This window comes from Pelodiscus sinensis, chromosome 15, assembly GCF_052426305.1.
Source record: "Pelodiscus sinensis isolate ZL-2025 chromosome 15, ASM5242630v1, whole genome shotgun sequence".
Classification (NCBI taxonomy): Eukaryota; Metazoa; Chordata; order Testudines; family Trionychidae; genus Pelodiscus; species Pelodiscus sinensis.
Genome location: NC_143066.1, coordinates 7,475,409 through 7,500,575, shown reverse-complemented (window position 1 = coordinate 7,500,575; position 25,167 = coordinate 7,475,409). Strand labels below are relative to the sequence as shown.

The following is a 25,167-nucleotide window of genomic DNA, read 5'->3' as shown; positions in this document are numbered from 1 at the left end:
CCGGTGGGACTGGCCGGGAAGAGGCTGCGTGGCCACCCTTGGGGGCCGGAGCGGGCCCGCGGGAGCCAGGTGCTGGGCTTGCTCGGTGCGGCGTGGGGCGCATGGCCTGGGGGTGCTGTTCTAACTCTCCCGCCTCTCTGCTCGCTTCCTGCAGCGCTGAAGAGATCGTTCGATATGGAGGATGCTGCAGAGGCTATTCCGCCTTCCGCCCCCTTCGGCCCCGGCCTGCCTGCAGCCAGCCTAGCCACGGGCTGGGAGGAGAGCGGCCGGCCGGCCAGCCCTGGGCCGCCCACCTACCGATCCCGCCTCTGCTCCAGCCTCAGCCCAGCCCACAGCCCCGTGCTGAAGACCAGGATAAGCACCAGCGTCTCCTTCAACAGAGGCACCATCCAGCTGGCCAGGGCCAACGGCGCCGTAAGCTCCAGCCTGACCCGCGTCGCCTCTTTCCAGGCCAGGCCCGACCCCAACGGCTTCTCTGCGGCCTGGGGCCCGGGCAGCGAGAGCCGCCGCAGCTCCTCCTCCAGCTTGGAGTGCCCGCCCCGTCACGCGCCTCAGAGCGCCGCCCGGGGGCCAGCGCCGCGGGGCCTCGGGGCCGCCCCGGTCACCAGCCTGCCTCTGAAAAAATTCTCTTCCCACGGAAACGTCTTCCATTCCGAGGCGGAACGGCCCGCCCAGCTGGTGTCCAGGGCCAGCGCGAACCACGGCTCCCTGCCCTCTCTGGACCTGCACATTGCCGAAGATCAGGGCCCCCTCATCCCACTCGCCCCAGCCCCGGCTTTTCCCTCGGCTGCCGCCTGGAGCTCCGGCAGCCAGACCTGTGCCTTGCTCCAAGGGAAGAGCAGCACTCCCGTCAGCAGGGAGCCCTCCTTCTCGTCCTCCTCCTCCTCTTCCTCCTCCCCCCCGCTTGCCAATGCATCCCAGCAGCCCAGCCTCAGCCCCCCTCCGCCGCCCTCCAGGCAGCCGACGAAGCTGCCGAAATTCCCCATCAGCCTGGATGGCCTGGTGGGGAAGCCCCCGGACGGCTCTGATCCAGCGCCGAGTGCTGATTCTGCGTCTAGACCCCTGCCAAGGACGCAGCTCCAGGTCAGCCTCGGCACCAGCCCCCGTCTGTCCCGGCAGCCCCCGGGTACGGCCAAAGGGGAGGCGGCCGCCGGGAGTGGTGTCTCTGCAGCGCCCTCTCTGGGGAGGTGCCCAAGTGCCCAGGTCAATGAGAGCCCTTGGCCACCGTCTCTGTCTCCTGCGCAAGCTGCTTCCTTCAAGCTCCTGTCTCAGCCTCAGATAATGCAAGTGACTTCCCAGCCCTCCTTCCTCGGGGGCCCGGCGGTGCCCAACCCAAGGGAACACGTCAGATCCATGGGTGAGAGAGGCAGCTCCTTCTGCTCCAAGACAGGCCTCCGGGCTCCGGCTCCCAGTTCCTGCCCAAGGGAAGCCCCCTACATGGGTCCGACAGGTTCTCCGGGGACCTCTTCTGTGAGCGAGGGGCCGCCCGGCCAAGAGAAGACAACGGAAGGTAGGACTTTTCTTTCTCTCCTCTCCCTCGCTGTGCCCTGCCCAACAGCCCCTGAGGTCAGTGAGCCAAGCGTGAGCAGCCCTGTCACACATCTCTTCCCCTCACTGGGGGGTTAGGACGCAGCCCGAGCCAGGATCCCTCTGACGAGCGCCAGGTCGGCCAGGCCCAAACAGCTGGTCTCTCTCTTTCCCTGCTGGCCTGTTTCTCCAGCTGATGGGAACCTCCATGCTTGGAGGGGTCTCAGCCAGGGAATGAGACCCGCCATGCTCTGAGCCAGCCTTTCTTCCCTAGGTCAGCCGCTCTTCTGGCTTTGGGGGCCAGTCCTGCAGGGAGGCACGTGCCTCCTCTCTCTCTGTTTCACGCTGCTCGGCTCTCTGGTAGATGTGGGGCTGGGAGTTGGGGCCCAGACCAGGTTACATATGGACAGGTGGGAGTCTGAGTGGGTGTAACTTACGGGGGGCTGGCCAGAGTGGGGAGATGCTGTGTCACCCCATCCCACAGCCTGGGCTGCCTCCCAGTGCCTTGCTGTGGTAGCTCCCCCGTGGGCCACTCACAAGCAGCCTGCCAGCATGATGCCCTGGCTGCCTGCTGCTCCCCTGTGGCTTCCACCAGCCTGGGTTCCCACATGCAGGATAACCCCAGCATACCCCAGTCCTGCCTTCCCCTCCCCCAACGTGAGTTCTGACCTGCACTGTCCAGCCCTTTCCTGGAGAGTTCAAATAACAAAGGCCCGTTCTCCCTGGAAGGAAACGCTACCCAGCAGTTTGCCCCTTAACAGAGAGACCCACACAGGCCCCGAAGAGGTGTACGGAAGAGCAAAGTGAGGGGAGTCTAAGCCACAAGGCGCCCGCCTGAGCAGTGGCTCCGAGGAGAACACGCACGAGACACTTTCTCAGCGTAACAAAGGAGGCTCGGTGGAAAGTGAGGTTCTTACCACAGGTTCCCAGGCGCGTCGCTGGCCACGTTTCAGGACAGGCCCTGCAGCCAGAGCCCACGGGCTGCGTCTAGTGTCTGATGGAAATGAGAGAAATGGCCAGGGAGGGAAAACTTGGGGCAGTTTGCCCCCTCGCCTTTGTAGCAGTCGTCCTTTGAAATGCATTTCCCCAGCGTGCCCCTGGGGCAGAGGTCTTTCCAGTGGAGAACAAGGAGAATGTGGAGTCTTGCGGTGGCGGGAGGAAGGGGAAGTTGCTAAATTGTTTGCTAAGATGCAGGTCGGTTTGCTCCTGGCTCCCTTCTTGCCATAAAGGGCCACTTGATGGGTGATTACCCTTCGGCTTGGATGCCACCTGGCCAGGCGTCAAATTGTCCTTTGTCTTTGCGAATCAGGTCCCCCCACCCTGTACAGTCTGGTACAGCCACGATTCCAGCTGATGTTCATAACTTGGCAGGTAATGTCGCCGCGTCCATTGTCCCGTGACGTTGCTGGCCAGGGAGATATTCACTTTCCAGTGCTACCTGGCCAGGCATGTTTTGCACATAGATGATAGTGTGGGGTGTGAATACAGGGGTGTGTTCCACCGCGTGTGCACAGTGGGGCTAGGAGGAGGCGTGGCCTTAGCTGCACGCAATGATTGGCTGGTCTGGTTCTTTTCACGGTGTGACCACTCTCAGCACCGCCCATTGGGTCCTCATCATGAGTCACAGACCCCAACCCCGGTGGTTGAATGGGGCGGAGGGAAGATCCTTGGGTCGGGAGGGCCCGGGCTGGGCGCGGAGTGAAGAGAGGCAGGAAGGGGAGGAGATGGCGCAGCCCCGGAGTGCCAGGCTGCCGGTGCATTAGAAGCGTGCAGCTCCTGCATCCCAGGCGGAAAAGCTAAGCAGGGAGCGGCTCCGAGTTCCCCAAACTGCCTTTTTCTGGAAGAAAGTCCGTTCCAGTTGCTGCTGGGCCACCAAGAGCTGGGGGGCGTGTGGCTGGGGAGCGTGACGGGGCACGTTACCCCGACACTGGCCTCTTGGTTACCCCCTTTGGGCTCCAAGAACTCAGGCTTTGGGGCTCCCTCTCCTCTCCCGGGCTGCCACTCGCCGGACTCCAAGGGCCCAGTTGGGAGGCTACCGGAGACGTGGTTCTGTTGGGCCTCAGTACGGTCCTGGGGGTCCCCCTCCAGGTTCTGCGGACCTGCGGCCAGTCTCTCACCAATAACACTGTCCTGAGATCTAACGCAGACTTCATCTAGAAAGGGGCCCAGAGCCACCACCCAGCGCTGAGCTGGGCCCAACCCCGGGAGGAGTCAGACCCACTCCCCAGGTCTTGGTGCACATGGTGGAAGGTGCCTGGGACCCCCAACAGGTCTCTTCCCTGCTGGGCGCGCTCTGCACCCCAGACAGCCCTGGCCCTAAAGGCCTTCTAACCCCAGTGTGCAGCAGGAGACAAGGGGTGAGAACAGCCGAGTGGAGACCATTGTGATTAGACTGGGAAAAGGGGAAGGCGCTGACCGAGAGCTCCATGTTAGTGGGTCTGGTTTTCCCTGATCTGGTCACAATATCCTGGCTTGCACCCGCGTCCCCCATTTCCTTGCTCTCACCCCCAAGTGATGGGCAGGCCCTGCCTCCGGCCATTTCTGATGCTAGAAACAGGAGCACGTTGGTTTCAGGTGGACCTGACGGCTCCTGCCCCCAGGGGGCACAGACCCTATCCAAAGGGGCTGGCCTGCCTCCTGCTGCACCCTGGGCTGCTGTGCCCAGAGCTGGCTGCATCCTGGTTTCCTCTCCGCCGGCAGCAGCTGGGGCGTTTTGCAGCCGCCGTTCTCGCAGTTGTTCCCGCGGGTGCTGAGGGGGGGGACAGGGCATAAGAACGTAAGAACGGCCAGACTGGGTCAGACCAAAGGTCCATCCAGCCCAGTATCCTGTCTGCCGACAGTGGCCAATGCCAGGTGTCCCAGAGGGAGTGAATCATACAGGTAATGATCAAGCGATCTCTCTCCTGCCATCCATCTCCACCCTCTGACAAACAGAGGGGACACCACTCCTTACCCATCCTGGCTAATAGCCATGAATGGACCTAACCTCCATGAATTTATCTAGTTCTCTTTTAAACCCTGTCATATTCCTAGCCTTCACAAACTCCTCAGGCAAGGAGTTCCACAGATTGGCTACGTGCTGTGTGAAGAAGAACTTCCTTTTCTTTGTTTTAACCCTGCTGCCCTTTAGTTTCATTTGGTGGCCCCTAGTTCTTATATTATGGGAACAAGTAAATAACTTTTCATTATTCACTTTTTCCACATCACTCATGATTTTATAGACCTCTGTCATATCCCCCCTTAGTCTCCTCTTTTCCTAGCCAAAAAGTCCCAGTCTCTTTAATCGCTCCTCATATGGGACCTGTTCCAAACACCTCATCATTTTAGTTGCCCTTCTCTGAACCTTTTCCAACGCCAATAAATCTTTTTTGAGATGAGGAGACCACATCTGTACACAGTATTCAAGATTTGGGCGTACCATGGATTTATATAAGGGCAATAAGATATCCTCCTTCTTATTCTCTAGCCCTTTTTTAATGATTCCTAACATCCTGTTTGCTTTTTGACTGCCGCTGCACACTGCATGGACATCTTCAGAGAACTATCCACGATGACTCCAAGATCTCTTTCCTGATTAGTTGTAGCTATATTAGCCCCCATCATATTATATGTATAGTTGGGGTTATTTTTCCCAATGTGCATTACTTTACATTTATCCACATTAAATTTCATTTGCCATTTTGTTGCCCAGTCACTTAGGGTACGTCTGCACTTGCTCCCTACTTCGAACTAGGGATGCAAATGTAGGCGACTGAAATTGCTAATGAAGCGAGGATTTAAATATCCTGCGCTTCATTAGCATGATCTCGCCGGCGCGTTACTCCTCTCGCCAGCTGATTCGAACCAGGAAGTGCGCTCCTGGATGCGTTAGTTCGCGTCATTTTTTGAGAAGTAACATTAGTTCGAACCAAGGGGTTCAGGAGCGCACTTCCTGGTTCGAATCAGCTGGCGAGCGGAGTAACGCTCCGGCGAGATCATGCTAATGAAGCACGGGATATTTAAATCCCCGCTTCATTAGCAATTTTGGTCGCCTACATTTGCATCCCTAGCTCGAAGTAGGGAGCAAGTGTAGACATACCCTTAATTTGGTGAGATCTTTTTGAAGATCTTCACAGTCTGCTTTGGTCTTAACTACCTTGAGTAGTTAGTTTAGTATCGTCTGCAAACTTTGCCACCTCACTGTTTACCCCTTTCTCCGGATCAGTTATGAATCAGTTGAATAGGATTGAATAGGACTGGTTACCCCTAGTTACCCCTCTCCATTCTGAAAATTTACCATTTATTCCTGCCCTTTGTTTCCTGTCTTTTAACCAGTTCTCAGTCCGTGAAAGGATCTTCCCTCTTATCTCATGACAACTTAATTTACGTAAGAACCTTTGGTGAGAGACCTTGTCAAAAGCTTTCTGGAAATCTAAGTACACTGTATCACCGCTGGCAAATCTCAGCCCACGCCCGCCCCACCAACGAGCTCCGAGCTGTCCTTTCCCTGGCGCCTTCCGCTCCGACTGCTCATCCCCCTTTAAGCCTGCCACTCACTCTTTCAGGCCCGAGGCCGGGCAGGTGTCTGGCTCCCCTGGGAGAGCTGGGCTCCCGCTCTGCTGGGACCAAGTCCTGAGCAAACTGCGCCACGGTGGCTCCCACAGCCCCTGCCCCTCCCTTCCCTGCAGCAGTGTCCAAGTTGACTCTGTGCAGGGACCGGGCCGGGAGGGGCAATAAGGGAGGATGCGACCGGGTTCTCTAACACTGCTTCCAACCTCGGCTCTTTGCTTGACCCCACTGAGAGCAGGGGCTGGACATGGGTTGCTAGTAGGTGGCAGCCCATTCAGCTGGGGCAGCTATCCCACGGGAAGGGGGGAAATCTCAGGGAGAGGCAGGTACAGGAGCCTGGGGCGTGAGTCCCCGGAGCTTTCTCCTGCTCCTGCAAGGCAGGCCTGTTTCACGAGGGACAGGTTTGAGGGCAGTTCTCATTTCTGTTTCTGTTCCCACCCAGCCCTGCAAAGAGCAGCCTTGCTCAGCTGCGAAAGGGGAGCGGGGGGAGGGAAGCCACAAACATTATCAACCCTCGCAGGAGTTTTCCGCTTCTCCCACTGCCCTCAGCGCCGCTACTCAGTTCCTTGGCACGAACAGACACCTGCCTCTGGCGCTGACGTGCCCAGACGCTCACTGGTCTCCTCCTGGACTCGCCGGAGAGCGTTCCTCTGGCTCCGGTTCCAGCCCCCGGAAAGCCCAGCGATTCCTGGGCTGCGGTGGGGGCTCGCTACGGCCGGGCTCAGAGCAGCGAGAGATGGGGCTGGAACAGCCGAGCAGGCCGGGCCGGGAGCAGTCCCTGCCCCTGCGCCAGTGGGAGGCCAGAAGGGTTGGCACCCGGTGGTGTGCAAAGGGACCCCTCCTGGGTTATGTAGGCTGGACTGAAGTGGTTTAGAAAAGCTTCCTGCTCCTTAGAAGCCCAGAGAGGAAGTGGCCCAGAGAGAAGCATATTTAGTTAGCTAGAGTGTTTCTTTTCTTTTCTTCCTTCTCTTCCTCGGCCCCCTGCTCCCGCTTGCTTTGTCTGCCCTTCCGCTGGTCTTGCTTATGGAGCTGGGGGAGCCCTTAACCTCCTGGATTCTGTGCCAGGCCCCATGGGACATCTGACGTTGGGGCCAGTGTTACCAAATTTGCCCAATACTCTGGGGTATGCTCATTTATCAGGGTTATCCTTATGGGACTGGGGGAAGGTTAACAGTTCTATCAGTGTGCTGTTGGTGCTTACTTGGGCTCTCATATGGAGCTGAATTCTCCCTGCTGCCAATTCCCCCTCCCACTGGAGCTCTCCTGCAGGAACTAGGTTCCTCAGGATGGGGTTCTTCCCACCTTAGCAACACACACAGACACTCACACCCACTAACAGAGCACGTCTGAGAGGACTGGGTACTCAGCACTCACAAGCTGACCCCCTCATATGTCCCTGGACTCAGCTGGCTGGGTTTCACAGCAATGCCACACTGCACCCTCATGTGCCTTTGGACTCCGTGGGCTGGATTAAACAGCACTTTAAGCTGCCATCCTCATAAGCCCCCAGGTTCAGCACCCCTTATCCCCACTTTCACACCACAGTCATTCACAGGTAAACCACACGATGAGCAAACCCCACAGGATTTTGGGCACTACAGGGATCTTTTGCTTGGGTACAAGAAGCGTTGTTGCAGAGCGAATGGGGAAGCCAAAACAACACCCCTTAAGGAAGAGTGAGCAAAAGAGAAAGAAAGAGAGAGAAGCAACCAGCTTAACAATGAAAGTGATTTATTTCTGAGTAGTGAATAGATATCAAACAGTTACAATATTAAATCTAACAATTACAATGTTAAATCTAAATTGAAGCTGCTTACAAATGTTAGGTAACCATATAACAGTTTACACAGGGCAGGGTCAGGAGGCTATGCTTAGAGAGATAGTTGAGAGAGAGAGAGAGAAAGAGAGAGAGAGAGAGAGAGAGACCTCACCACTCCACGGAGCTTGCACTGATCGGGGTTCCCAGATGATGATGGTAGCCGGGGGTCCAGAGGGCAGGAGAAAAGCAGGACAGAGCCCCCAGCACGATCAGACAGGAGATGAAGAAGTCTCAATGGAACTGATGCAGTTTAAGTCCAGGTATCAGAACAGTTTTCTTGGGACAAGGACAGGAGTTTTTATAGGGATAGTTCAAAGAGAAAGAGGAGAGACAATAGAGACTGATCACCCCTGGTTATGGGTGATGTTCCTTGAACGAGCTCACAATGCAACTAGGCAGTTTCAGTATTTTAGATGTCAATAGGATCGTTACTAGAATTGGTCTGATAATGACTAATCTGGGTGTGAGCAGGCCTAGGTTCATTAGCATCTGGAGCAGGGATTTCCCATCAGGCAGTGCTTCTCTGCTTTCGGTGTCCCATAGTTCAGTGCGGTTCCTGCCTTGGAAGAGCTGCTCTCCATTCTGTATGCTAATGAGATGTCCCTCTGTTCCATCTTTAATGCAAATGAGGCTGGGGTGTTTCCTTAATTGTATCACCCTTGTCTGAAGCAGTTTAGGTGTGTCTTCCCTGGCCTTTTCTTTGCTTTGTCTTTGATTCTAGCAGAGGCCTGAGGGAGGGGGATGGTTTTCCATGAATGTCACTCCCTGACTCCCCAAGAGCACAAGGCTGACAGGCGACCATGTTCTGGTTCCCCAAGAATCACAGAGGTGGTGGGTAACAAGTCCCCCCGTTGATGGGGTGCTTGCGCTGAGCAAGTATCCCCATCACATCCTTAGTCCATGGTAGTGAGTCTGGTCTTCAATCCATTGTAGTTGTCGCATCAGTCGTTGGATCCAGCAAACCAGTAGAATCAGACCAATTACTAGTATAATTTGGAAACCACTGATCACCACAATGGGGTGAAGCATAATATTTAAAAGACCAGTTGCACTGGGGCTCCACCCAAGCAATGTCTCCGACCAGGAGTGATGGCCTGTGTCTGCAGCTGTAGCTGCTAGCCTAGAGATCTCCAGAGTTTGGAGCTTCTGAAGCTTGTGTTGTAAGGAGAGATGATTTAATAGTACCTTAATAACATTGAGACCCATTCCCAGTGCAATGGGAGAGATCTCCTTGTATAACTCAGGGTAGGCTTTGAGATGCTGTACAGTCCATATAGGCACAGTAAACTTGCTATCGCAGCTAACAATTGTGGTTACATCTAACAATTGTGGTTATATCACAGAAATGGTGATTAATGTAAGGCACCATGAGTTGGATCCAATGTCCATTAATTAATACAATAGTACAATAATTACAAAAGTAATTAGTACAGTCTTGTTTTTACACGCACACATGCTTTAACAATAGACAATAACAAACCCATCTTTCTAGATAACATCAAAGGAACAGTGAGATTTTATTTCCCAGTTGTGGGAAGAAACAATCATGTTCCTCCAATGCTTGGTCTCCACAACCCCGTTTGGGGGACCTTGCTGAATCAGGTCATGCCCCGCTACAGTCCAGTTCAGTGGTTCCCAGTTTACAAGGAACCATGTGATATTCTTGCTGATGGGTGTGATTAGAGACAGCTGCAGCATGGCTAGTACCCAAACTTCTGAAGAAACCAGGATTATTCAGTACCTTTCACCACCTGGAAGGCTGTCATTAGTGGCATCAGATGGTAGGTGTCCCTTTCGAGACCACAACGGCTTACAGAGTAAGGGGATGGAGTCCAGTGTGGTCTTAGTTTCATAGCAAAACTTGAGTGACTCTCCGGTGGCAACCTGTGTACAATTGGCCACTTTCCCAGGAGTACCCTGAGGAGTTGCCAATAGCATGGAATTGATAGTGACACTGCAGGGCCAGGGGGTTGCTCCCATTTCAGCAGGCAGGCACCTCCATAGGTTCAGGGGGATCACAGGTCCAGCATAGAGCTTGTGTAGCATCAGACTCCAGATACTTAGGGCTAGCAGAGTGCTGGGGCAACAGTGGGCTGTCATGGCTCTTGTTCAGGATCTGTGAAAGGGCAGAAAAGAGAAAACAAACTCCACACTCCCCCCGTATATACGGGGAGAATCGGGAATTATTATTACAGAGTGAACATGAAATAGTGGCCTATATAAGAATGGCCATAATAAGTCCAGGACTTCTTTGGCCTGTTCCTGCTTCAGCATCAGGGTAGGCACTGACAAGCCTAGCTGACATGTATTTTTTAACAGCCCCAAGCTGTTCCTTCTTGCTAGTCAAGAAGGGAAGCTGGCAGGATGGAGAAGTCAGTTATGCTATTCCTTGCAGGTCAGGTGGTTTATCTTTCCACTCTTTGATTTGTGAAGAATGAAACCATTTCTGCCAGAGTTTCCCATTTTTCCTATTCAGGATTTCTACCTGGTCAACACTGGGACTAGCCCAATTCACAATCATGCAGAGGGTGTGTGTCAGAGAATGCTGTTTTGCTGAAAACTTTCTGTACATTACTGGTTGGCCTAATTCCCTCAGGGTATGTCTACACTACAGCGCTAGTTCGAACTAACTTAGTTCGAATTAGTTAATTCGAACTAAGCTAGTTCGAACTAACGCATCTAGAACTAAAAACTAGTTCGAACTAGCGTTTTGCTAATTCGAACTAGCAAGTCCACATTGAGTGGACTCTGAACAGGGCTTAAGGATGGCCGGAAGCAGTGCCGGCAGGGCATAAAAGGAGGACTTAGAGCATGGAGATGCTGTCTCAGGCTAGCCGAGGGCTGCGCTTAAAGGGTCCCGACCCCCACCCCGGACAGACAGTTCTCAGGGGTGCCCCGCTTGCAAAGAAGTTCTGGCTTGGAGTGCCCTGAGTGCCCACACTGGGCACATCACACCACTCGGCCATCAGCCCGGCTGCACTTGCCGCAGGCTGCCATCTGGGGAGAGGGAGTAATTGGGGGGCTGCAGGAGAGCTTCCACCCCCAGAAGCCCGCAGAGCCAGCTCAGTCCTCCCCATCGGGGGCTCGTACCCCATTCCTCCCTCACCTCCTTCCACTTACCCTTCCTTAGCCCCCCTTCTTATTGATGTACAAAATAAAGATAACGTTTCTTCCAACATTGACTCTGTCTTTATTGAAAAAAAACTGGGGGAGACTGGGAAAAGGAGGTGGGAGAGGGGAAGAGAAAGGCTGGGAGAGGGGAGGGCAACTAACATGATCAGGGGTTGGGAACAGGTCCCAGATGAAGAAAGGCTACAGAGACTGGGACTGTTCAGCTTAGAAAAGAGGAGACGGAGGGGGACAGGATAGAGGTCTCTAAAAGCAGGGGTTGGGTGGAGAGGGTGCATTCAGAAAAGTTCTTCCTGAGTTCCCATAAAGAAGGACTAGAGGACACCAAAGGAAAGGAATGGGTAGCAGGCTTGAAACTAGTAAGAGAAAGTTGTTCTTCTTCACAAAGAAAATAGTCAACCTGTGGAACTCCTTGCTGCAGGAGGCTGTGAAGGCTAGAACTGGAACAGAGTTTAAAGAGAAGTGAGATAAAGTGATGGAGGTTGGGTCCATGGAGTCCTATTAGCCAGAGGGTAGGAGTGGTGTCCCTGCCCAAAGTTTGTGGAAGGCTGGAGAGGGATGGCAGGAGACAAATCGCTTGGTCATTGTCTTCGGTCCATCCCCTCCAGGGTCCCTAGGGTTGGCCGCTGTCGGCAGACAGGCTACTGGGCTAGATGGACCTTTGGTCTGACCCAGGACGGCCATTGTAAGCTCAGGGCTCAGGGTCGGGGGTCTCAGTGGATCACCTTGATTTTCATGCACACCTGGTCCTGGGTGGCCAGGCGGGCAGCTCTCCTGCCCTAGCCGGCCACTTTCCTGTGCCTAGTGAGGAGATCGTGGACGAGGTCCACGATGTCCGCACTAGCCCAGGAAGGTGCCCGCCTCTTGCGGTCCAGGGCAAGCTCCCGGGAGCCGCCAGCCTGGTCCCGGCAAGAGGGGGTGGGCTGGGGGGCATCGGGTGGGTGGCTCTGTGCCGTGCCAGGTGCAGGGTCTGCTAGCTGGGTGCTGGCAGGCTTGCACCTGGCACGGGCACCGTAGCCAGCCCGTGCCCCTTTAAGGGGTCCGGGGCCGGGAGGGGGGCATAGAGTTTCCCTGGTGTTGGCCAGAGTGGCCACCAGGGAAACCTGGGGAGGGCTAGCCTCCCACTAGTTCGAACTAAAGGGCTACACAGCCCTTAGTTCGAACTAGCTAGTTCGAACTAGGCGTTAGTCCTCGTAAAATGAGGTTTACCTAGTTCGAACTAAGCTCTCCGCTAGTTCGATTCAAATTCGAACTAGCGGAGCGCTAGTGTAGCACCTATTAAAGTTAGTTCGAACTAACGTCCATTAGTTCGAACTAACTTTGTAGTGTAGACATACCCATACTACCAGAGGTTTTCCCCAGTGCACTTTTTTGTCTTGTTTTCCTTTATGTCCCTGATCAAGCACAAATTGAATCAGGTCCCCCTGTATCTGGTTGGGGACTATCCAGTGCCTTTCACTGCCTGCACCCTCTGCCCACCAGACATCTTCAACCTGCTCCATTCTGGATTTTCCTGTGTGATCTTTCCTTTTCCTGGCTAAGGACTGAATTTCTGTATCCCCATCTTGAAAAGTACCTAACTCTAAGGCATCTATTCCGTGGCCTAAAGGTTTTCCCTGAGTAGTTACGGCCTCTGTTTGTTCCACCTGGTCTGTGTCTTTGGTATGGTCACTGATAGCAGCAGCTTTGGCTAAGGCATCAGCTCTGTTGTTCCAGTGTGCTTCCTCTGAGGGATTTTTCTGATGCCCCTTGGTGTGAATCACCCAAGTGTCTCCAGTTCTTTCCATGTCCTTTCCCTCCTGAGCACAGCATTCTACTTGTCCCTGTAGTCTGTCCACTAGCAAGGGACCATCCTGCCAAACAGGTGCTTCCTGGATTTCTCCCCCACACCCACTGAGCTGAGCCTGTTTAGTGGTGGGTCTCCCTCCCGAGATCCACCGAGGACTCAGAATGTTTACTGAGGCTCCTGTGTCCACTAGCAGCTGGGCTAACGTCCCTGGATTCCCCACTGTAGCCCTTACAGTTGGTCTCCCCCACCTGTCACAATGAAGTCTTGCAATCAGCTGGGGAGGCCCACGGGGAACAGGGCACCCCTATTGATCAGCTGACTCCCTTGAAAGCCTGCACTCAGAAGAGGAGGCAGGATTCTGGTTTTGACAGGGAGTGAGTGTTGGGGACTCACTCCTCACTGGAGCAGTGGGCCGAGGTGGGGCTCCCTCCATCAACTCTGTTCTCCGCGTAACCTGAGACAAAGCATTAATTAGAGTGCTGAGGGGCTGGCGATCATATTTCCTCATGTCTTCCCCTAACTTTACTAGCTCCATCCAGATCACATTCCTAAGGGTCTCCTTGGGTCGGCGCTGCCCAATACGGTGGGAAGTAGGGGGACTACCACTGGGAGTGCGACTGGCAGAATGGGGACCATTATTTGCAAAAGTAATGGCCTGTACAGGCTCACAGTTAGTCTTTTTGCTGATCTGTTTTTTTAAAACACCAGTCTCTCTTAACAAATCTCCCACCTGTTTAATTTTTGCCACTAGCTCATTCCATGTAAGGTGTTCCAAATCCACAGCCCCCATGGTCATTTTTGTCTGGGAATTCAGCCCTGCATATGTGCTCTGTACCAATTCATGTCCCTGATACTGGTAAGTGATAATTCCGTTCTCTTCTGTCTGGGGCAATGAATCAGAGAGAGCTGCCAGCATCTTTTTGCGAATTAGGTAAGCTTCAGGGGCCTCTCCAGGTTTCTGCTCTTCCAGAATATAGAGTTTTTTAAGGGAAGAAGCAGGCAGTAATATTTTGAGAGCACTTATCATCCATTCCCGGGGCCCAGGGGCAGTCCGCTCCCATGAACCTATGCCTATGTCCAGAGCATCTGCATCACCAGGAGAAGCACATAACTGGGCCAACTGGGTAAGGTCCATTCCATCAGCAGAGGGGTACATTTGCCAAATGCGAGCCATCCATGCCACAGCTGTGTCACCGTTCAGTGGTCCCAGCCTCTCAGCAATAGCCTTGGCCTGGCTAGGAGACCACCTTGTTACATCGGTGACCAGCTCTGTTGTGGGAAGGTCAGCTCCTGAAACTATGTGTTTAACTTCCCTTGTGGAAACAGGGGCAACATTGTGCCTGTGAGACCACTGGGGGTTAAATGGGGCTTGGGGTTCAGTATCAGGGAGTATTTCTATTTTTGTAGGAGGTTCCCAATCACAGTCCTCTCTTATCCTTACAGCTGCTACCACCCCCTTATGGGCACTAAGTTGGGCATGCAGTTTACTGATCTCTGCCTCACACTTCTGATGGCTAGCTGCTGCCTTAGCTGCCTTGTTTTCATCTGCTAGAAAGCGAGTTGCTGCTTGTGCTTCCTCTAACAACATTTTAGTGTGAGACAACTCTTTTCTGTACTGTTCTGCAGCCATATTGGCCTTGTCCCTTTCCTCTTGCATATTTCTAAGTAAAGTCACCATTTTAAGCTTTTCTGCTATAAATTCACATCCATCCATCTCACTTTTATCCAAACACTGTTGTAACTGCTTTTTCTCCCGCTCCAGTTCCTGCCTTCCCTTTACCATTTTGGCCATGTCCAGACATGCATAAAACAATGCCCATGCAGCAGCTGCATCTTTTGCACTACCTCGTGGTTTAATGGTTGTGCAGTATTGTTCAAAGCTCAAACTTGCTTCAAGCAGGGGATCCACACCCTTAAAACATCCTCTTTCCCAGGGACATTTCCCCTTCTTCATTACCCATCTCTCTAACCTATTGGTTTTCTCCTGTCTCAAGCGAGCAGCCAAAGGGATTCTCTCAGACATCTCTACTTTCCTTATTTCACTAGTTATCTTTTACCTGCAGTCAATATAACTCTAAAACATTTACTTTCAAGCCCAATATTTAACTTTCAATTGCACAGTCCCACAATAATTCCAAGAACAATTCAGAACTTTACCACATTAATTCCTATTCGCACAGTTCTACAAAAATTCCAAGCACAATTCAGAACTGTTACCATATTAATTCCTAGTTCCAGTTCTACAATAATTCCTAAATGCACAGTACTACAATAATTCCAAGCATAGTTCAGCTACAAAAATTTTAAGCACAATTCAGAACTGTTACCACATTAATTCCTAGTTCCAGTTCTACAAAAATTCCAAGCACAATTCAGAAACTTTACCACATTAAGTCCTATTTGCACAACTCTGCAATAATTCTACAATAATTCCAAGCACAATTCTGACCAGTTACCACATTAATTCCAAGCACAGTTCAGCTACAATAATTCCAAGCATAGTTCAGAACTTTTTTTTAAGTATTCTATGTGAAATGATAGAAGCAGCTCACTAAAAGACAACAACAACAACAAAAAGGAAAGAGAAAAGAGGAAACAAAAAAAAAACCCTGTGCCTCAGTTTCCCCACTCTGCAGCAACTACTCAACAAGTACCCCGTGATCAGGATCACGTGCTGCCCACGTTCCTCCACCAATTTGTTACCAAATTTGCCCAATACTCTGGGGTATGCTCATTTATCAGGGTTATCCTTATGGGACTGGGGGAAGGTTAACAGTTCTATCAGTGTGCTGTTGGTGCTTACTTGGGCTCTCATATGGAGCTGAATTCTCCCTGCTGCCAATTCCCCCTCCCACTGGAGCTCTCCTGCAGGAACTAGGTTCCTCAGGATGGGGTTCTTCCCACCTTAGCAACACACACAGACACTCACACCCACTAACAGAGCACGTCTGAGAGGACTGGGTACTCAGCACTCACAAGCTGACCCCCTCATATGTCCCTGGACTCAGCTGGCTGGGTTTCACAGCAATGCCACACTGCACCCTCATGTGCCTTTGGACTCCGTGGGCTGGATTAAACAGCACTTTAAGCTGCCATCCTCATAAGCCCCCAGGTTCAGCACCCCTTATCCCCACTTTCACACCACAGTCATTCACAGGTAAACCACACGATGAGCAAACCCCACAGGATTTTGGGCACTACAGGGATCTTTTGCTTGGGTACAAGAAGCGTTGTTGCAGAGCGAATGGGGAAGCCAAAACAACACCCCTTAAGGAAGAGTGAGCAAAAGAGAAAGAAAGAGAGAGAAGCAACCAGCTTAACAATGAAAGTGATTTATTTCTGAGTAGTGAATAGATATCAAACAGTTACAATATTAAATCTAACAATTACAATGTTAAATCTAAATTGAAGCTGCTTACAAATGTTAGGTAACCATATAACAGTTTACACAGGGCAGGGTCAGGAGGCTATGCTTAGAGAGATAGTTGAGAGAGAGAGAGAGAAAGAGAGAGAGAGAGAGAGACCTCACCACTCCACGGAGCTTGCACTGATCGGGGTTCCCAGATGATGATGGTAGCCGGGGGTCCAGAGGGCAGGAGAAAAGCAGGACAGAGCCCCCAGCACGATCAGACAGGAGATGAAGAAGTCTCAATGGAACTGATGCAGTTTAAGTCCAGGTATCAGAACAGTTTTCTTGGGACAAGGACAGGAGTTTTTATAGGGATAGTTCAAAGAGAAAGAGGAGAGACAATAGAGACTGATCACCCCTGGTTATGGGTGATGTTCCTTGAACGAGCTCACAATGCAACTAGGCAGTTTCAGTATTTTAGATGTCAATAGGATCGTTACTAGAATTGGTCTGATAATGACTAATCTGGGTGTGAGCAGGCCTAGGTTCATTAGCATCTGGAGCAGGGATTTCCCATCAGGCAGTGCTTCTCTGCTTTCGGTGTCCCATAGTTCAGTGCGGTTCCTGCCTTGGAAGAGCTGCTCTCCATTCTGTATGCTAATGAGATGTCCCTCTGTTCCATCTTTAATGCAAATGAGGCTGGGGTGTTTCCTTAATTGTATCACCCTTGTCTGAAGCAGTTTAGGTGTGTCTTCCCTGGCCTTTTCTTTGCTTTGTCTTTGATTCTAGCAGAGGCCTGAGGGAGGGGGATGGTTTTCCATGAATGTCACTCCCTGACTCCCCAAGAGCACAAGGCTGACAGGCGACCATGTTCTGGTTCCCCAAGAATCACAGAGGTGGTGGGTAACACCAGGCCATGCTGGGTGGCTGGATTCTTATGCATTAATAGGTATGTTGCAAGCAAGACATGAGAATTCATTCTTCCACTCTGCTCTGCTCAGATTAGGCCTCAGTTGGAATATTGTGTCTAGTTCTGGGCACGATATTTCAAGAAAGGTGTGGAGATATTGGAGAAGGTCCAGAGAAGAGCAACAAAAATGAATCAAGGTCTAGAAAGTATGCCCTGTGAGAGACTGAAAGAATGGGGCTTGTTTAGTTTAGAAAAGAGAAGTCTGAGTCTATGTCTAGACTTCAGGCTTCTTTCGGAAGAAGCTTTTCTGGACGAGATCTTCTGGAAAAACTTCTTTCGAAAGAGAGTGTCTGCACCGCAGAAGCACAACGAAAAAGCATTGTACTTTTCCGAAAGATAGCGTCCACATTTACTGGATGCTATTTCGCATTTAAGCTCTGATTGCTGTAGACAGACTGGCCACCAGGGCCCCTGTGCTTTTTCCTGGGGGCCTCTTCTTCTGAAAAATACCCTCTTCTCCATCTACACACACCTTTTTCTGAAAGAGCTCTTTTGGAAAAAGGTTTCTTCCTCGTAGAAGGAGGTTTACCGCTGTCGGAAAAAACTTTTTGTCAAAAGAACGTGATTGCAGTGTGGACTTAAGTGAAGCTTTTTCAGAAAAACGGCTGTTTTTCCGGAAAAAAACTCTGCAGTGTAGACATACCCAGAGAGGGGACATGTTTTAGCTGTTTTCAAGTATCTAAAAGGGTGTTACAAGGAGGAGGGAGAAAAATTGTTCTCCTTGACCTCTGATGGCAGGACAAGAAGCAATGGGCTTAAATCACAGCAAGGTTTAGGTTGGACATTAGGAAAAACTTCGTGTCAGGGTGGTTAAACATTGGGATAAATTGCCTAGGAAGGTTGTGGAATCTCCATCACTGGAGATGTTTAAGAGCAGGTTGGACAGACATCTATCAGAGATGCTCTAGAAGGTGCACAGTCCTGCTGTAAGGGCAGGGGACTGGACTTGATGACCTCTCCAAGTCCCTTCTAGTTCTATGATTCTGTGCCAGGCCATGCCGGGTGGCTGGATTCTGTGCCAGGCCACATGAGACGTCAGGCATCTGTACCAGGCCATTGAAAGGTGGCTGGATTCTGTGCCCAGCTGCTTGGAATGGCTGGCATCTGTGCCCGGCTGGGCAGGGTGGCTGGATTCTCACTGATCTATACAAATAATGTGCAAAAGCTCTCACCTTTTCAAAGTGCTTTGCAATCCCCAGGCGGCAGAAGTTCATTAATACAAGGAGAAGCAAAGAGGCGGCAGCTAATTGGAAAACAGCTTGATTGCAGGGTGCATCCCAGCTGCACTTATTTATTAGTAGCATTGCAGCAGCACATTGTCAGGTGCTGTACAAACCTCCTCTTTCCCCAGAGCCCTTACAGGCCGATGGACCCTCGGGGAGCGAGAGCAGAGATCAGTGTGGCTGGCAGTGATGGGGGTGCCCAAGCACTGCTCAGTTTTCTGTTGCCACTGCGACAAAGGAGAGTTTTCAGGGGATTTGAAGGAGGGAGTTCTGTGGATGCTTCGAGGGAGCCCTTCCCTGAATGCTTTGCACACACCCAGGGAGCAGTCAAGCCATGGGGTGCCTCTGGGGAAGGAGTTGGGGCCACCTGGCAGAGGGTCCATGTCCCTGATGCTTCTGAGGATCAGGCCTTGGGGGAAGGTCAGCCACGGTGAGCTGGGCCTCCTGCCACGGTGCCCTGCGCTCTGACCAAGAGTTAGTGCTTCCTCTGGTAGTCTGGGAACCCAGTGAGAAGGCTGGTAGGGCTAAGCACCCCGTGTGTCTGTCACGTCCGGGCTTCCATAGATCCCAGCTGACTAAACCTTCATCCATAATTAAATCACCGTAATAGAACGTGGCCCTGGGATTACTCCCCTCCTGCCTGGAAAAGGAAACACTCAGATGAGTCCCTGAACGGACGTGCCCACAGGAGACAGTTCTCTGGCAACACTGGCGCTCACTGAGCAGCCCTTGAATGGGTTGGCATGTGTGCCCCAGCTGTTACTCCTGAGTGGCGGGGCCTGGTTCCGCGCAGGAAGGCGAGCGGCGAGCGGGGAGGTTGGCTGTGGTGGCGCACCGAGCCATGCGTTTGGAGCTGGGACGGGCAAACCCGGAAGCAGGCACTTTCCCACAAGCAGGGAAAGTCGCCGGTGATGCTCCGAAGTCAGCAGTCGTTCTTCCACTCGTTTACAACATCTGTGGAGAGCTAATCGACCCCCTCCCAGCCCCAGCACAGGGTGATAGCCGCGGGCTGAGTCTGTCATCAGCTCTGGTGTCCCATGTGCCCTTCTCAGCCCCGGCTGCCACCTGCCCCAACCCAGGGCTCACACATCAGCTTGCTGCAAGCAGCCAGTCTCCAGCCCAGAAGGGCAAGGGCAAAGGAGAACATGGAGCGCCCGCCCCAAGCCTATGGTTCCCTTCGTTCTGGGCCGAGAAGGCATCACCGGAGCTCTGGGGCTCCTGCTGCAGCCTCCAGGCGAGGGAACGAGAACAGGCTGGCTGGTGTCAGACGTGCAGCGTTATACAAACCAACTTGCCTTTTCGCCATGGCACAGCCTTCCCCACAAGCCCCTCCCCCAGCAAAGGCGGAGCCTCCTAAGGTGCCACCCCACGTGGCCATGGCTTCCCATGTGGCACACCCACAAAGGAGACATGCCTCTTGTTTTCCGAACTGCCGGGTGATTGGCCCAGGTGCTGCCTGGCCAGTCCTGGGAGCCCTTTTCCTGAGCAACTTGATTTCGGGGGATTGAGTGAGCCTGTTAGCGAGGGCCATCCTGCAGGAGAGAGCGGTGTCTCGCCGTTGGGGCAGAGCCCTGGGAGTCACAAGCTGGAGCTCCGGGCTCCACTGCTGACCCTGGGCAACCAGTTGGCCAAAGTGCTTCTGAAAATCAGGTGTCTCCATTCAAATGAGCCACTGATGCCCTGGCTTGATAATGATGGTCTTAATCGCTCCATGCCTCAGTTTCCCCCACTGTAAAATGGGGCTGAGGGGAGCCTCACATGGGAGCTGTGGGGATTCATCCATTAGGGCATGTAAAGAGATCTGGGTGTGGCAACCAGAACACTTTGGGCTTTCCCCCTCCCTACCAACCCTGAGCCTCAGCCTCCTTCCCCCATTCTCAGCCCTGGGCCTGCAGGGAGTAGAGTTAGAGGCACAGAGTGTAAGGCCTCCATCTCATGACCTGCCGTCTGTGCTGAACCGCGCCCAGCACCCAGACGTGCCCCGGGGTACCACTTCACAGCCCTCAGCTCCCTGCGCTGTTGGCTTTGCAGAACATGCGAAGGGGATGGGGGGCCTGGGTACGTAACGATGACCCGATGAGTTCAGGGCACCCTGTGGGCTATGAACACCGATTCCCCCTCTCCCTCCCCAATGTAAAGTGGTCCCTGGGGGCCAGGCTTGAAGGCTGCTGGTTGGGCAGCATGGGAAAACGGGCAGAACCAGTGAACCAGCCTCGAATTCCCCTTCCCCACTCGGAGAGGTGGCGGAAAGTCATGCTGGAACTTGCCCAGCGGGGAACTTCCTGCTCCCCAACCCCTCCCGCAAGTTCCCTTCTCCTCCCTCCCCTCTGGGGGTTAGCAGGAGGGGGCTGTTTCTGTGCTGGGGAAGTTGGACTGGAGAATTGAGAGCCGGGCCTAGCATCGAATGAGCATTCAGCCCATCAGGGAGCAATTAAGACCATCATTATCAAGCCAGGACATCAGTGAGGCCGGGCGAGTGAGTCTGTAGCCTGGATTGCGGAGCTAGGCACACCTGTGCCAACCGCAGACCTCCCCAGCCCCGGCCTGGCTCCTTCCATCGCCTGAGACCCTGCCCTCAAATCCCCTCCCCCTGCCAGCTCCCCAGTACTGGGGATCCCCACGGGGCACCCTTCCCACGAGAGGGGCGGGCTGAGTCGTAGAAGCCCCTCCCCGGGGCACTGGCTGGGCTCGTCTCTCTGCTCCAGGCACTGCAGTCTGTAGGGGCCCAGCGCCCTCACTCGGTCGTCATGACGACGGGCATCCGGGGAGGCCAAATTTGAGTGAGTGGCGCTGCCACCCCGTGAGCCAGGTCACAGCTCCACGCACATTTGGTCTAGTCAGGGGCCCGGGGCCTAACCCGAACAGCACTGCAAGCCCAGAGTTTGCAATGCCTGGAGCGAAGAGCCAAGCCAGCCCCTCAGCCCAGGGGCTGCCACTGTGGGGTGAATGCCAGGCTGGACCCGGCTGAAACCACCCCAGGGCCACCCCTCCCAGACTATTTACTGGGTCATGACAGGCCATAAGCATTTACAAATGGGTCCTGAGCCCACACTGGCCTAGAAGCCTGAGCAAAGAAGTGTCTGTAACGATTTCCAGCTCTGTCAAGTCGGGCACCCGAAATCAGCCGCTGCCTCTGACTTACCAACAGTCACACAGCGAGCAGCTGGGCTGAGAACCCACATCGCTAGCTCCCCGCCCCCCGTGGTGGCGTGGTGTTAACCACGCAGCGGTGCTATCCCCAGTCACTGCGCCTGTCAGGGAGCGGGCTGGGCAGGGGGCCAAGAGTTTCCTCTTTCTAAACAGCTTGGAAGAGCTAGATGCCGAGAATGGCTGTTTGCTCAGCTCTCCTTCACATAAAGGGGCTTGCCAAAGCACGTCCTGCCTGCGGAGCAGCCCTCCCTCCCCCCGGTCTACACTCAGCCAGGATGTGCCCGGCACGCGGACGCAACAGCAAGCAGGGCGTCGCATGCCCGATGCCAGCGTGAGCCCGGGCCCTCCCAAAACCGGCCTGTGCACCAGCCAGAGGCGAGACCCTCGAAAAGTTGCACCAGTCTGGGCAGTGCCACAGTGCTGCCGTTTCCCCGGATCCCTGCCCCCTCTCAGCGAGAGGGCCCGGCCAAGGCAGGTGGAAACAAATGGCGGCTCAAAAGCGGCATCGGTCCAGTGGCGGCTATGTCTCGCCCATGCGGCTCCGCCAGCCCCGCCTGGGGTTAGCACCCGGACACCTGTGCAAGGCGGCATCTCCCCGCGGCGGGGCGGGAGTCCAGCACAGGTGCCGGCAGGGGAGCGAGGCGGCCCCGTGGCACTACCCCCACAGAGCGCTGCGCGCACTGGGCCCGCCGGGCTCGCAGCGGCTTGGCGGCGGTATCCCTTTAAGAGACACCGGAGTGACTTCACCGCTTCTTGGCAACCGTCGCCTCACCTGTGCGCTGGTCCCGCCCCGGCACCATGGCCAGCCTCCCCGAGTTCAGTTAGCACCAGCTGGGCCCGTTTGGGCAGGGGAAGGGCCGTGCGTGGCTCCTGACACAGCAACGTAAGGGGGGAGCAGCCCTCTGGGCCTGGGGGCGGGGGTGTGGCAGGGACACGGAAACCTCTCCCAGCTGGGGGGGGGCAAAGGGACTTGGGGGGCTGAGAGGGGGCAGAGGGGCTCCGGGGAGTAGAAGGGGGGAGAAGCAATTCCCCCCGGGGGTGACAGAGGGGCACGCTGAGGGATCATCCCTGGTGCAGTCGGGGGAGGGGGGCTCTTGCAGGCTTAGGGACTTGCCCTCCCCAGGCTTCAACCCAGAGCCCACCTGCCCTCTCCCCGTGGGGCCCTGCAGGGCTTCCCGGTCGGCTGCGGGCCTCCCCTGTCCATCTGAACAGTGGTCCCTGGCTAACGGGCCTTTGGGACTGAGCAAGGATGGGGGCTTTCCCCCCCTCATGCCCTCCCGCCTCCTCTCAGGCACAGCCCTGCTGCCTCCCCTGTTGGCGGAGGAGTCGTGTCCGGCACCAGCACCCCAGCTGAGTAAGCCCCTTACTAACCATTAGCTCTGCCATGCCCGCTCCTCCTGCCCTACCCGACCTGGGAGCTGCTCTGTGCCTGGGTCCCCCCACCCCTCACTGCCAGCACCTGGGAGTTGGGGCTGGGCTGCTCTGCTGCCAGCAGCATTCGGCTGTTGGGGGCAAAGGGTGTTGCAGGCTGTGCCGCTCTGCAATCTCTTAGGTGCGCTGCTCCGTGGGCCTGCGGGAGGGGTTGGGCCCAGAGCCCTTCTGCCTTCATCGTCCTCCCCCACCCTTCTCCTCTGCCAGTTGTTTCCCCACTCCCGATTCCTCGGCCGTTCTCACTCCCTCCCCCTCCCTCAAGTGTGTGGGGCAGCGGAGGAGCTGGGGAGTCTGGGAGACCCACGTGGGGTACAGAGACTCCTCCTGGTGTTCCTTCCAGGCTCCCTCGGCCCCGTGCTCGCATTAAGTTCCCCTCTGCCTCCTGCGGAGGGTCACACTGGGGAGGGCTTCTGTGCTGATGGAGCAGAAATAGGGAGGTTAGACAGTCGCACTTACTGACAGAAAGCACAAAGGCTTCCTGGAAAGGCTGCCTTATCCTGTGAGGACAGAGGCCTCCTGGGTGTACCCCGTGTCACACATGCGGTGCACTAGGATCTGTGTGAAATAGTCACAGCCGTCTTCCCCTTGGTGAAAATGGCCTGTAAACCTGTCCCTGTGCTGAGGGAAGCCCTGCTTCCCCGGAGCGACAGTCGGACGTTTCCCTCTCTCCGCCATTGCCTTGGCTTCGTCTGTCAGCGTCAGCAATGGAACCTACCCTTGCCCAGAGATTGCCCTCTGCACCGAAATACAGGTCTTGGCATGTGGTGATGCAAATCCCCTTCCCTCCCTCCGGTTCACGGTCATCGTGTGACTAGTGACGGCCTCTGGCAGTGCAAACGTGGAATTTCTCGCACAACGCCACTCCGTGCACATACGCTGAGGCAGCCTGCTCGCCGTGCTCTGTAGCGCCCCCTCTGGCTTGTTTGCTGAACTGCACACTCACATGGCTGTGTCTGTCGCCCGTCAGAGACCGCCTGGCTCCCGCACCTCTGACTGCGTTCCCAAAAGGCTCAGAAGGGGGCTGGCACCCCCAACCCAGGGCAAATGCTGATCAGCACCATGCCCTGTCTGAAGGGCTCTGCAGCGATCCTCACTTGCTTTGTGCTCCAGGGCTGGAATGTTTGCTGGGAGCTGGGAGAGCCAGGAGCCCTGAGCAAACAGGCCTTTGGAGGGGGTGGAATTCCCCTCCCAGTGGCAGGATCTCTCGGCACCCCTGGCACCATGGCAAGAATGCAGCTCATTTCTCTGATGCGCCTTCCATGTCAGGAGACGCCCTCGCTCGCCAGCTCCCCCTCTCCTCCCTAGCCCTGCCTCTCTGGCTCAACCTTTGCGGTGCTCTTCTCTCGCCTTGCCCCTCCCATCAGGCAGGAAGATGTATGGCGGCAGGGGCCCGGTGGGCAAAGGGGGGGAGCTGCGGCTTAGGGCTTCCGGGGCAGGATGGGGCAGCTGCACGAAGCGTGTGGGGTTTCAGTGGCTTTTTGGTGGCTGAAAACGTCTGAGCCCAGCCAGCCAAACGTCCGGTTGCAGACACATTTGCAGAAAGCTTCCTGTGCGGAGGCCAAATCTGGGCTCTCCCCGGTGTGTGGTGGGCAGGAAAGGGCCTCACAAGTCAGACAGAGAGGCTGGGAGAGGCATAAGCATTGCCTTGGAGAGGACTTTCAGGGGTGCCATCTTCCCTGGGGGGCGGCCCCTTGCGACAGGGCTCTGAAGAGCTCAGCTGCCCGCTCTCAAAGGTGGCTGCCGTGGCACGTCAGCATGCCCAGCTCGGCTTGGGCTGGAGAGGAGGCCCCGGGGTGATGCTCTTGGAAGCATCTTGGTCGGAGGCACTCTCGGTGCTGGGCTCACGCCCTGCCCTGTCCTTACCCTGCTCCCTGCCCTGCCACTGCCACCGTTTGCCAGCCCACCCTGGAACCCCTCCTGGTGCCATGACGCTCCCCTCCACTCTACGCTCACGTTCCCGTGGCAACCACCCAGTACAGCTCAGCACTCTTGATAGGAAGCCGAAGCCACAACGCAGGAAGTGCAGCATCGGTTTCGCCAGCACCCACTCTGGCCCGAGCGGCAGACGCACGAGAAGCGGACGGAGCAGCCCCGGAGCAGCCCAGGGCTGGGGAGACGGCCCTGCTGAGCCTAGGAGGTAACTGCCCTCTCCCTCTTTCGAGGGGGGCAGGTGGTTGTGGGCTGCGGGAATGGGACTCACGGTGAGCTGCGTGGGGCTCTGTTGCGCCCCGA

The 25,167-nt window shown here is 54.8% G+C and overlaps 1 protein-coding gene across 4 annotated transcripts in view; it reads left to right on the top strand.

Annotated features, from left to right (window-relative positions):
• Window positions 1–25,167, top strand: part of SEPTIN12 (septin 12) — a 62,066-nt gene that overhangs the window by 12,693 nt on the left and 24,206 nt on the right. The window contains exons 2-3 of one of the 4 annotated variants that reach the window (XM_075899219.2): window positions 155–1,510; window positions 24,932–25,072. The exons of 1 other annotated variant lie outside the window; for it this stretch is intronic. In XM_075899219.2, the coding sequence (XP_075755334.2) occupies window positions 155–1,510; window positions 24,932–25,072 (1,497 nt within the window). Of the gene's footprint in view, window positions 1–154; window positions 1,511–22,252; window positions 22,388–24,931; window positions 25,073–25,167 lie in introns of those variants that run through there. 2 more of the 4 variants (XM_075899223.2, XM_075899221.2) reach the window with 2 other exon arrangements.